The sequence below is a fragment of the Arvicola amphibius genome, chromosome 3 (assembly GCF_903992535.2).
Source record: "Arvicola amphibius chromosome 3, mArvAmp1.2, whole genome shotgun sequence".
Lineage (NCBI taxonomy): Eukaryota > Metazoa > Chordata > Mammalia > Rodentia > Cricetidae > Arvicola > Arvicola amphibius.
The window spans coordinates 70,381,423-70,394,191 of NC_052049.1; the positions used below are offsets into that span (position 1 = coordinate 70,381,423).

The 12,769-nt window shown below is 39.6% G+C and overlaps 1 protein-coding gene across 3 annotated transcripts in view; it reads right to left on the reverse strand.

Annotated features, from left to right (window-relative positions):
* Positions 1–437: 437 nt before the first annotated feature.
* Positions 438–12,769, reverse strand: part of Ttc37 (tetratricopeptide repeat domain 37) — a 105,631-nt gene continuing 93,299 nt past the window's right edge. For all 3 annotated transcript variants that reach the window (XM_038321495.1, XM_038321497.1, XM_038321496.1), the window contains exons 38-41: positions 9,337–9,489; positions 4,731–4,861; positions 2,713–2,836; positions 438–719 (exon numbers count right to left, since the gene is read on the reverse strand). In XM_038321495.1, the coding sequence (XP_038177423.1) occupies positions 645–719; positions 2,713–2,836; positions 4,731–4,861; positions 9,337–9,489 (483 nt within the window). In that variant the 3' untranslated portion in view covers positions 438–644. The remainder of the gene's footprint in view (positions 720–2,712; positions 2,837–4,730; positions 4,862–9,336; positions 9,490–12,769) is intronic.

Consider the following 12,769-nt stretch of genomic DNA (forward strand, 5'->3'; position numbering starts at 1 on the left):
AAATATGGGTTAAAGCAAGATGTGAGAGTTAGCCAGTAAAAGGCTAGAGCTAATGGGCCAAGCAGTGTTTAAATGAATACAGCTTCCGTGTAATTATTTCAGGTAAAGCTAGCCAGAGGTGGGACGTGGCCCACTCGCCTTATCACTACAGTTTGTGTTGGGTGGCAGCAGCACATGCCTTTCTTTACTCTCAGCACTTGGAGGCAGAGGCAGGTGGCAGGGCAGCCAAGGCTACACAGAGAAACTCTGTCTAGGAAAGAAAAAATAAGCAAACAAACATACAAAAAACAACTAAGGAATGAGGACCAAGTCAGAGATGTCATGTCTTTCAGGTTAAAAGCAGATCAAGGATTACTGGAAAGTTACACCCCTAACTTAAGAACTTCAACTTCTCTAAATAAATGGGAAGAAAGGAAAAGCAAGGATGATTAAAACTCTAGGTTTTAATTTACTTGTTTTTATTTTGTCAAGATGGAATCTTACTGCTGGGTGGTCTGTAACTCACCACCTACCCACCTCTGCCTCCCGAGTTCTGGGAGTAAAGGTGTGCGCACCACGCCCAGCAGATACAAGTACAGTTTGAGAATGCTGTTCTCGCTGCCTCATCCTACTGTCTTCAGTTCTGACTGTAGTCCACACCGTGATTACTGTGATGACAGCTTCTCGTTCAGTTCCAGCGTTCTTTTATCACTGTGAGTTTCAGCATTCTTCACCAACACCTGTGAGGTCCAGACAGAGAGGGTGACACTGACCATAGCGGGCAGTTGTGCAGTTTTGCCATCATAAACGACTCAACTAAAGCTAACGAGTAAGCATTGTTTTTTTAGAAAAAATGGCGACCTTGACTGTTATAATAATTGACTGTGCACATAGTTAAGGCTTACACTCCTGTCACCTGTAAACTCCGACCCCACCTGAGACTGCTCTATACAGGACTATCCTGACGGCATCACCCTGTTTAGAGCCATGCACACTATCTAAGCTCTAGGCTTTGGGTTGTGCCACAAATTCCACTGGCTGGAAGGGGCAATTCCACCAAATATTCAGTTGTTTTCTGCTTGCCTGGTGTCAAGTACTGGGAAGCAGTGGACTGTTCTTCTTGCAAACTAACAAGAGAGTGTACGGCAATTCAAGGTTCTGCCTGATGACACAGGACTCTCTGGTTGGAAGACTCACTGATGGCACTGCTATTGGTACGGCCATGGCCTGAAGACTGACACACTGACTCCATGCCCTGTGTCCTCTAAGCCTCTCAGGGCAGTGATATGGATGGGTACAGATAATTTGCACCTGCACAGTGAGATGCACTATGAGAGGAAGACACTACCTCACCACCTGTTTCCCAAGGCTGCTCACTGGAAAATACCATAAGAAAGATTACCTGGAAAAAAGAGCAGTTGGGACCCTATTCACGAGATGTTCAGAAATGCAAAGGACACTTGATAAACCTGCAAATTTTGCTATGTAAGGATTTTGAATTAGCCCCTCTCAATGATAAACCTCTGTATATCTGGTAAATGACTTTTATATTTATCGTGATCACAGGTCACAGAAAAATACTACCTTTTTGACAAGTTCCTTAACATTTTACCCTTCTCTTCCACTTAAGAAAGCTCATAAAACTACACTGGTTATGTATGTGAGAATAACTTTTAATCTAAACTTGTCATCCATGGTTAATATGCAATCATTTTTATTTAAATGGCTATGAGAAGGGTTATTCTAGAGCCAAATATGAGTGATGATGCCCATTTACTCAGATTTAGGTTACCTTAAATTCCATGCCCCAACATGGCTAACAATTTCACGCTATTTTTATAGTAACAGACCAAAGAAAGTCATAAATAAAGACACTTTTAAAATCCATTGATGGAAGTATAAATTCTATCTAGTACTATATATATGGGGTGAGTGAATGTGAATATGTATGTAGATGTCATAAATTCTATTTACTATTATACATATGGGGTGGGGGAATGTGGACACGCATGTGGATGTATAAATTCTATTTACTATTATACACACGGGGTGGGCGAATGTGCATACATATGTGGATGTCCTCCCACAGTGGGCTGCAGGATCTAAGCCAGGCCTTCGCAACATGAGCTATTATTGATACACAATTCTTTAGAAAATAGCCCACAACTGGCCTTGATAGAGGAGTTTTAATGCCTCTGGCGATGCTGAAGCATGCATGGGCAGCCCGTGTATACTGGGTTTCATGGTCTGAGTCGATGAGGATGACTGACCAGATCTCTTCCCCAAGAAACAGGTTCCACTGAGATACGAACTCAAATCACTGGATTCAGAGTCCAGAGCGCTAACCATTACACCACGGGAGCTGGTAGACAATAATTTGGACTTTGGATTCTAAATGGTTACTCAAAGAAAACTTAGTATGGCTTCCTGTTAAATCTACACTTAACTATTTTTAAGCAAAGCATTAATACCATGGCTTTTCATGCCAAAGAATCTTAGTTTTCAGTATTATAATACCAAGGTAAGAATTCTATAACAAATGTATGTAAAACACTAACTAAACACACATTAAACCTTCAAACCAAGTACATAACTATTTCTCTACTCTCAGCAATGCAACATTAATGGTAGTATTTTGGCCAAAGAATTTTATATTCATCTGTTAAAATTTCACTAATAGTAGGGCAAATTTGAAAAGATAACTCTAGTATTTTAATGAAGTTAACAGCTTACATCAATGAGCTCCTGGTCATTTTTCGCATAGAGGTGTCTTAAGAGGTACCAACGTGCCGTTGATACAATTGAGTTGGGATAACCAGGCTGGTACACTACTCTCTCCAAGAGTCGCCGCGTCTCTCTAGAAGAAAGACATTTACAATTATTTCAAAGTCTTTAAGTTATTATGATGGATTTTATATACTAATCTCATACATACGTTACCTTTCTCACTCATTTGAAAATCTTATCTGATTTTTTATTCTGATAAGAAAAGTAAGAGTTATTATTTATTCAATGTTTACTATGCACAAAGCACTAACAGACTTGTCATACTTAATATCCATAACCTTATTGCTGTTATTCTTACTGCAGACATGCATATTAAAGCTCACTTGACATACAACGGAGAGAAGATTCTAAATTACATGAGCATTTCTGGGTGTTTACCCTGTAATCGTTTTTGACAGTTACAGAAAAATCAGCCAGGCATGATGGTGAAGGTGGAATGCTCACAAGATCCAAGGAAGCTTGGGCTACGCAGTAAGACCCTATCTCAAAATTCCAGAAAATTCATGGGGAAAAAAATCATTCTTACACGAGTAACCAACTAACTAACCAACCAAACAACTAGTAACACAGCCATGCTATATAGGAACAAGAAATATTTATTATCTGATAACAGGCCACATGTGTAAAATCAAGTTTTTAGCGTCTTCAAGAAGATGCACAGTATGTGAATTCAACTCATATATTAAAATGATTTACAGTTATGTTCTGATTTCTTTCTCTCCTAACTTACTAACATTTATGACCCTCAAAACTCCTTAGTGGTAGAAATAACATAAAACAACTCATTTTAGAAGTGTTAAGTAGAAGGATCATATAAATAGCAATTATTTTGAGTAGGACTAAGGAATTTGCCTTGAAGAAGTCCCATACTTCGTTACATAACAATCACAGCTTCCTCCGAGACTGTATACTTAGGGGCTAATATTGAAAATGATAACAATGATAAGAAGTCTAGACAACATGAGAACAGCAGTGCATCAGCTCATTAGGTGTTTACAGGCAGAATATTTCTCAGTGAAACTGTATGCAGGCAAATACTCAAAGAGCCCCCAGCTCCCTGCCAGGTGAAAATTAAAATGCCAGAACTGCTGAATAGCAGCAGGATCTTAATCCATCCTTCTATCTTATTTTGTGAGGGTTTGCTTTTTGAGGGGAACATATATATAGATATAGATATAGAGATATAGATAGATAGATAGATAGATAGATAGATATACACCCCCTCAATAGAGCTCAATATATATATATATATATATATATATATATATATATATATATATATATATATATATATATATATATATATATATTGAGCTCTATTTCTATAATATAATACCTATTCTGTATCCAGTGTTGGTATTGTTTATCCCTAAATCATCATTTTATTTAGAATTGACTTATTAGAACCATGTTATTTTTTAAATTTTTAAGTACTTTTCACCCACACATATGTCTTGTAAGTAATGTTCTTCATGTTTTTGACCCTTCACCCTAACCTCTATAATATTATCAAAATTTTTGTTTTTAATTTGAACAGTCTTTGACTTTTCCAGACACAAAAACATTGTTTACAAATAGCCTTGGTTTCCAACATTTGCTAATTTTTCCAGTTTGTTAAATTAGCAAAACTTCTATTAATATAACCTTCAACCAGGGTCACTCTGATTTTTGTCTGCTTCTAGAACCAATACTACACTGCTGGCTCACCCTAAAATAGAAAAGAATAAAAAACCTCAAGGGCATCTTCACATGACATGCTAATATGCATCATTTTTTGTTAAACAAACATGAAATGTTTTCTTCCTCACTGCAAAACAGAATGAAATGTTCCTGGAGTAGCGAGACAAGAATATTCCAAAGCTTACTTTACTAGTTTATCTCATTATAAATCCTCCCTTGATCATTTCCTGGGAGGTTTTACAGTGAAGTAGGAGTTCCAAGCTAATAAAACAGATTCCTTATACCTTGCTCCCATCTTACGGTTGAACTGTAACAGAGCTTGCAAGAAGACAGCCAGCGGACAGAAGCAAACTTTCAGGGCCTCACTTGTGGCTTCTTGAAGCAAGGACGACCAGTGATCACCAGAAACATTAGCCTAGAAAGTGCAAAATAAACATTAACTCCAAGCTTAGTCGTGTTCAGCTCTCACTATGGATTCCTGTCTTGTCTATCATCATACAAATACTAAGGAACAAAATTGTAATTACTAAAAATGTTCTGGGATCTGTCTCTGCCCTTAAGAATCGACAAAACAGTGTACACTAAGATAAGGGAATAGCTCGAAAAGAAAACATTATTTAATAACATGAAAACATTGTTTAAAGAAAAATATGCATTATAGATGACAACCCTATTAGCAAGTAATCTTTTCTTTAGTCTATCAAATTTAACATGACTGAACTTTTAATAACGGTGTGGTGGCTTGAACAGAAATGACTGCTATAGGCTCATAGCTTTGAATGCTTGGTCACTGGGGAGTGGTACTATTAGGAGGTATAACCTTGTTGGAGGAAGTGTGTCACTGAGGGTAGGCTTTGAGGTTTTAAATGCCCAATTAGCTTCAGTGTCTCCTGCTCTTCCTGGTCCCTGCAGATCAAGATGTAGAACTCTTAGCTACCTCTCCAGCACCACACCTGCCTGCATGCTGCCATGCTTCCTACCATGATAACAATGGATGAAACCTTTGAAACTATAATACAGCCCCAATTAAACGCTTTCCTTTATAAGAGTTGCCATGGTCATAGTGTCTCTTCACAGCAGTAGAACAATGACTAAGACAGAGGTAAATGTAATATGTTGCTTTTCAAAAATCATCTGAGAAGAAAATCTGAAATTTAATAAAGTCATAATATAAAACACACAAAGTAGATGAGGGAAGAATTTTTTAAACCAAAGTCATTAATACTGAAAACAAAGTAGTGCCATTGCGTGGGAGGGAAATGCATGTATATTCCTTCAGTGACAAACAAGTTTTAGGAAAATACTGATTCAGTAGTAGCATAAACTTCCTCGGTAACAGTAATGGAAATTAAGCAGTAACAAAACTAGATAAGAAGAAAAATTACTGTTTTCCCTGGGGCTGGGGCTGTAACTCCATGGTAGTGTGTTTGATTATGAGGTATGAAGCTCTGGGATTCATGCCCAGCACTGCATAAATGAGACAAGTATGCCTGCTATCTAGCAGATGGATTTTATGCAGGGAGCTTAAAGGTAGAAAGTAATCTTCATGAGACTCCACATCAAAAACAGTCTCAGCAAAAATCCCTGCTCCCCTGGCTCTTAGAATTTTTCTGCCTGACCTTCGAAAATAATCCTGATCCTAACATGTAGGAATTGTGTTTTAGATGAAGCAACACTACAGGGGTGGGAGGTGGGGCACACAAAGAATGATTAAAAGGAAGAGAAGGGAAGAATTATACAATCATAACCTCCAAAAATAAAAGTACTAAAAAGGAAAACAAAACACAAAATCCTCACATTGTTCCAAGATTTCCTAATTACTAGTATCCATAATATGCATTTTAAAAGTCAAAATAGTTTATTTCACATTTTCATATAACCATATAAAAACAAATACATATACTAAGTATAACAATCTACAGATTCAATGCAATTCCCATCAAAACCCCAACACAATTCTTCACAGACCTCAAAAGAATAATACTCAACTTCATATGGAAAAACAAAAAACCCAGGATACCCAAAACAATCCTATACAATAAAGGAATTTGTGGAGGCATCACCTTCCCTGGTATCAAGCTCTATTATAGAGCTACAGTAATGAAAAGAGCCTGGTGCTTGCATAAAAAGAGACAGGTTGACCAATGGAATTGAATCAAAGACCCAGATATTAATCCACACACCTATGAACACCTGATTCTTGACAAAGAAGCTAAAATTATACAATGAAAAAAAAGAAAGCATCTTCAACAAATGGTGCTGGTGTCAACATATAAAAGAATGTAAATAGATCCATATCTATCCTCATTCACAAAATTCAAGACTAAATGGATCAAAGACCTCAAAATAATTCCACCCACACTAAACCTGATAGAAGAGAAAATGAGAAGTAGCCATGAATGCATGGGCACAGGAGACCACTTTCTAAATATAACACCAGTAGCAAGGACACTGAGAGAAACAATTAATAATGAAACCTCCTGAAACTGAGAAGCTTCTGCAAGGCAAAGGATACAGTCAGTAAGATAAAACGGCAGCCTACTGAATGAGAGAAAATATTCACCAACCCTACATCAGTCAGAGGACTGGGATCCAAAATATATAAAGAATTCAAGAAACTAGATACTAAAATACCAAATAATCCAATTAAAAACTGGGGTACAAATCGAAACAGAGAATTCTCAACAGAAGAATCTCAAATGACCCAAAGACACTTAAGGAACTGCTTAACATCCTTAGCCATCAGGGAAATGCTAATCAAATGACTCTGAGATACCATCTTACCGAAAAGTTTCTCCACCAAAGCAATAATCTGAATCAGATCAAATCAAACAAAACTAGAAAAGCCCAGGTTTAATGGATACAATTGCATATGGATGGCTTTCCAGCCCCCCAGAGAGGAGACAGGAGAGGAAGACAGAAAACCAAGTGTTTGTTCTCTGAGGGGGCCAGTTTAAATACCCTGTGGGAGTGGTCTTGAGCATCTCTGGGGAGGGGTCATCGTTTGGCAGGCTTTCTTGGGGGTGGAGTCTGGACTGAGGCTACTCTTAGGGAGGGAGTATGGAGTGGAGCCTCCATCCAAACATTCCAGGCTCTTTGGGTATGTGGATGCCAGGGGCTGGAGTCATGCTTCCACCCAAACACTTACACCAGTCAGAATGGCTAAGACCAGAAACACCAATGATAGCTTACGCTGGTGGGAGTGCAAACTTTGGAAATAAGTATGGCTGTTTCTCAGAAAATTGGGAATAAGTCTACCTCAAGACCGGGCAAAAGCACTCTTTGACATATACTCAAAAGATGTTCAATCATACTACAAAGACATTTGTTCAACTATGTTCATAGTAGCATTATTTGTAATAGCCAGAATCTGGAAACAATCTAGATGCCCCTCAATGGAAGAATGCATAAAGAAAATGTGGTACATTTACACAATGGAGTACTATTCAGAGTTAAAAAACAATGACATCTTGAAATTTGCATGCACATGGATGGAACTAGAAAAAAATCCTCAGTATGGTAACCCAGACCGGAAAGAAGAATGCTATATGTACTGACTCATAAGTGGATATTAAATATAGAGCAAAGGATAACTAGCTTATAGTTGATGAACCCAGAGAAGTTAGGTAACAAGGAGAACCTTAACATAACCATATATGGATCTCCCTGGGAAGGGGGAATAGACAAGATCTCCTGAGAAATTTGGTAATGTGGGGATGAGATGAAAAGGGAGGGCGGAAGGGGAGGAGGAGAAAGGGGAAGAAGGAGAAGAACATGAGGGAAAAGATGATCTAGATGGGGGAAGGACAAAGAGGGAGAACCAGGAAAGAGATATCTTAGTTGAGGGAGTCATTATGGGGCTACCAAGAAACCTGGCACTAAGGAAATTCCTAGGAATCCACAAGAATGACCCCACCTAAGACCCTAAGCAATAGTGGAGAGGGTGCCTGAAGTGTCCTTCCCTTGCAATCAGTTTGATGACTACTTTAATTGTCATCATAGAACCTTCATCTAACAACTGATGGACGCAGATGCCGAGATCCACAGCAGAGCAGTGGGCTGAGCTCCCAAAGTCCAGTTGAAGAGAGGGAGAAATGATCATATGAGCAAAGTGGTCAAGACCTTGATGGGGATACCCACTGAAACGGATGACCTGAGCTAATGGGAGCTCAATGACTCCAGACTGACAGCATAGGACCAAACTAGGCTCTATGAATGTGGGTGACAGTTGTATGGTTGAGGGGCCACTGGCAGTGCAGCCATGATTTACCCCTGCTGCTTGAACTGTCCTTTTGGAGCCCATTCTCTTTGAAGGCACACTTTGCTCAGTCTAAATATAATATGGAGGGCCTTGGTCCTGCCTCAAAGTGATGTGCTAGATTTTCTTGCCTCCCCATAAGAAGCCTTATTCTCTCTGAGGAGTATATGGGTTGGGGAGGGGGGAGAGTAGAAACTAGGATTAATATGTAAAATTTCAATTAAATAATGAAAAAAGAAAATAGGATATCAAGTGATAGAAGTCTCTAGAAATACCTTGAGGAATATCAAATGAAGAAAAGAAAAAGTTAAATGTTGGCATCTTTGCCATAATAAGTAACAGACTTTGAATTTTTAAGTTACCAAGAATATGCCTGCTATAACTCAATTTGTAAAATTACATTCTTATATTGTCTCTAAATAGTTAAGAAACTCTCTTGTAGTCTGTGGGTGGCTATTGCTCTACATTCCTCTAGAGGTCAAGGTACAAAGTCCACAAGAGACCACAACAAAAGATAATGAAGCACTGGGAAAATGACACAGAGTATTGCTATGGGAAAGGTTCCATATTCACAAAGGAAAGGGGGTTTTGAAGAAATCAAGTTTTCATGGTCACAACTGTAATACACTCACCATGCACACATCCAATGCAAGCAGTGCTAGCTTCAACAGACTCGAGAGCTTCCCACTCCAGCTGCCCTGTTGGGACGCCACTTGTAGACTCTTTCTGTAGCACATCTCTGCAGCACCCATCATTCCTTGGGACTGATACACCTGTGCCAGCCACTAAGGGACAGAAAGCAAGAAAGATGCAAACATTTGAGTTTTGTACAGAGTCTGGTTCCTCACTCCCAACAAATTCACTCAACTCTAATAAACTTAATTTTTAATTCAATTATTGGTATGTTCTGTGTCCCCTAAAAGAATGAGGGTAGGCACCCAGAACCGGCCCCCCTCATCCTCCCGTCTTTGGGGCCACAAAATCCCACAGCTCAGCCTGTTTGGGTGCCGGGGATGATGGAGGACTCCCACTGGCTAATAAAGAAACTGCCTGGCCCATTTGATTGGCCAGCCCTTAGGTGGGCGGAGTAGACAGAACAGGAAGAAGGAAGTGAGGTAGATGGCTCAGTCAGATGCTACGCCTCACCTAAGTTAGACAGATTGCCATGCCTCTCCTAAGAGAGAGAGATGCGATGGAGCCAGCCACCAGGTCAGACATGCTGAATCTTTGCCGGTAAGACACCACTCGTGGTGTTACACAGATTATTAGATATGGGTTAGTCAAGATGTGAGTAACAGGCCAGGCAGTCTTTAAAAGAATACAGTTTCCGTGTAATTATTTCGGGGCACAAGCTAGCGCGGTGATCAGGAGCAAGGCTGCAGGAAAGCAGCCCACAGCCCCTCACTACACGGGGACCTGGAATTGAGTGCACCCAGGCCAGTGGGAGGTCCCCTCCTTCATTAGCCTGCTGCCTGCAGCAAGGTAGGCCCTTTGTCAGTGAGCTGCTTGGCCTGCAAGGGGACCTGAGAGTCTGCCAGAGGATCCATCATTCATTGGGGTGAGTGAGGAGTGAGTGCCTGAACCGCGGCAGCTGCCCGGAGAGGGACCACCTACATTCCCCAACTCCCCCATCACCCGCACACTTCCTGCTCTTCCTGCAGGGGTTATTCTCCCCGGATACTGCCTCTCTCTTCCTGTCCCTTCCCAGCTTGTACCCAGACCTCCCCCCCCTCCCCCGCGTCATCCTCTCGTCTTTGGGGCCACAAAATCCCACAGCTCAGCCTGTTCGGGCGCCGGGGACCTGGAATTGAGTGCACCCAGGCCGGTGGGAGGTCCCCTCCTTCATTAGCCTGCTGCCTGCAGCAAGGTAGGCCCTTTGTCAGTGAGCTGCTTGGCCTGCAAGGGGACCTGAGAGTCTGCCAGAGGATCCATCATTCATTGGGGTGAGTGAATTGAATTCATTGGGGTGAATTGAACTTCTAAAAGAAGACCCAAAGGGGATTATTTAGAGGAAAAAATGGGCAGGCGCCAATGCAAGAATTCCTCCAACAATTTGAAAAACAACATGAAAGCACCAGAACCCAGCGAACTTATAACAGGAGGACTTGAACACACTAATCAAGAAGAAGTAGAAAAAATTGACTTTATGAAAGTAATAGAGTCCCTTAAACAGGAGGTGAAAAACTCCCTTAAGGAAATGGACGAGAAGAATAACAAAAAGTTTGAAGAATTGAGTAAATCCGTAAATGATATCCTAGGAAACCAAGGAAAAACAATCAAACAGATAAAGGAAACAGTACAAGACTTGAAAACTGAAATGGAGGCAAGGAAGAAAACACAACCCGAGGGCCAGCTGGATATGGAAAATCTATGTAAATGAACAGAGACTACAGAAAAAGTGTAACCAACAGAATACAAGAGATAGAAGAAAGAATCTCAGATTCTGAAGATACCATAGAGAAAATAAACGCACTGATCAAGGAAAACAACAAATCCAACAAATTCTCATCACAAAACATTCAGGAAATCTGGGACATAATAAAAAGACCAAACCTAAGAATAATAGGCGTAGAAGAAGGAGAAGAAATACAGCTCAATGGTCCAGAAAATATATTTAATAAAATTATAGAAGAAAACTTCCCAAACCTAAAGAAAGATATTCCTATTAAGGTTCAAGAAGCTTACAGAACACCAAATAGACTGGATCAAAAAAAAAAAAATCCCCTCGCCATATTATAATCAAAACACAAAACATACAGAATAAAGAAAGAATATTAAGAGCTGCAAAGGAAAAAGGTCAAGTAACATATAAAGGTAAACCTATTAGACTAACACCTGACTTCTCTATGGAAACCATGAAAGCCAGAAGGTCCTGGATAGATGTTATGCAGAAACTAAGAGACCATGGATGCAAGCCCAGATTACTATACACAGCCAAGCTTTCATTCACTATAAATGGAGAAAACAAAATATTCCAGGATAAAAACAAATTTAAACAATACATAGCCACAAATCCAGCCTTACAGAAAGTAATAGAAGGAAATTCACAAACAAAGGAGTCCAGCATTGCCCAAAATAACTCAGACATCTAGCGACCCTTCACCAGCACATCGCAAAGAAAGGAAACACACAATCTCTACTACCAAATAAAAAATGACAACCAGAGTTAACATCCACTGGTCATTAATATCACTTAATATCAATGGACTCAATTCACCTATAAAAAGGCACAGGCTAAGAGATTGGATATGAAAACAGGATCCAACATTCTGCTGTTTACAAGAAACACACCTCAACCACAAAGATAGACATCTACTCAGAGTAAAGGGTTGAGAAAAGGTTTATCAAGCAAATGGACCTAAGAAACAAGCCGGTGTGGCCATACTAATTTCTAACAAAGTTGACTTCAAACTAAAATCAATCAGAAGAGATGGAAAGGGACACTTTATACTCATTACAGGAAAAATCTATCAGAATGAAGTATCAATCCTGAATATCTATGCCCCTAATACAAAAGCACCCACTTATATAAAAGAAACATTACTAGAACTCAAGGCAGACATCAAAACAAACACTGATAGTGGGAGACTTCAACACTCCTCTTTCACCAATGGACAGGTCAATTCGACAGAAACCTAACAGAGAATTAAGAGACTTAATAGAGGTAATGAACCAAATGGACTTAACAGACATCTATAAAACATTCCACCCAAACAGGAAAGAATATACCTTCTTCTCTGCAGCTCATGGAACCTTTTCGAAAATTGACCACATACTCGGTAACAAAGCAAACTTCCACAGTTACAAAAACATATTAGTAACCACCTGCATCTTATCGGATCACCATGGATTAAAATTAGAATTCAACTCAACAACAATGCTACCCCCAGAAAGCCTACAAACTCATGGAAACTGAACAGTCAACTACTGAACCACAGCTGGGTCAAGGAAGAAATAAAGAAAGAAATGAAAGTCTTTCTTGAATTTAATAAAAATAAAGACACAACATACTCAAATTTATGGGACACTACGAAAGCAGTGCTAAGAGGAAAATTCATAGCACTA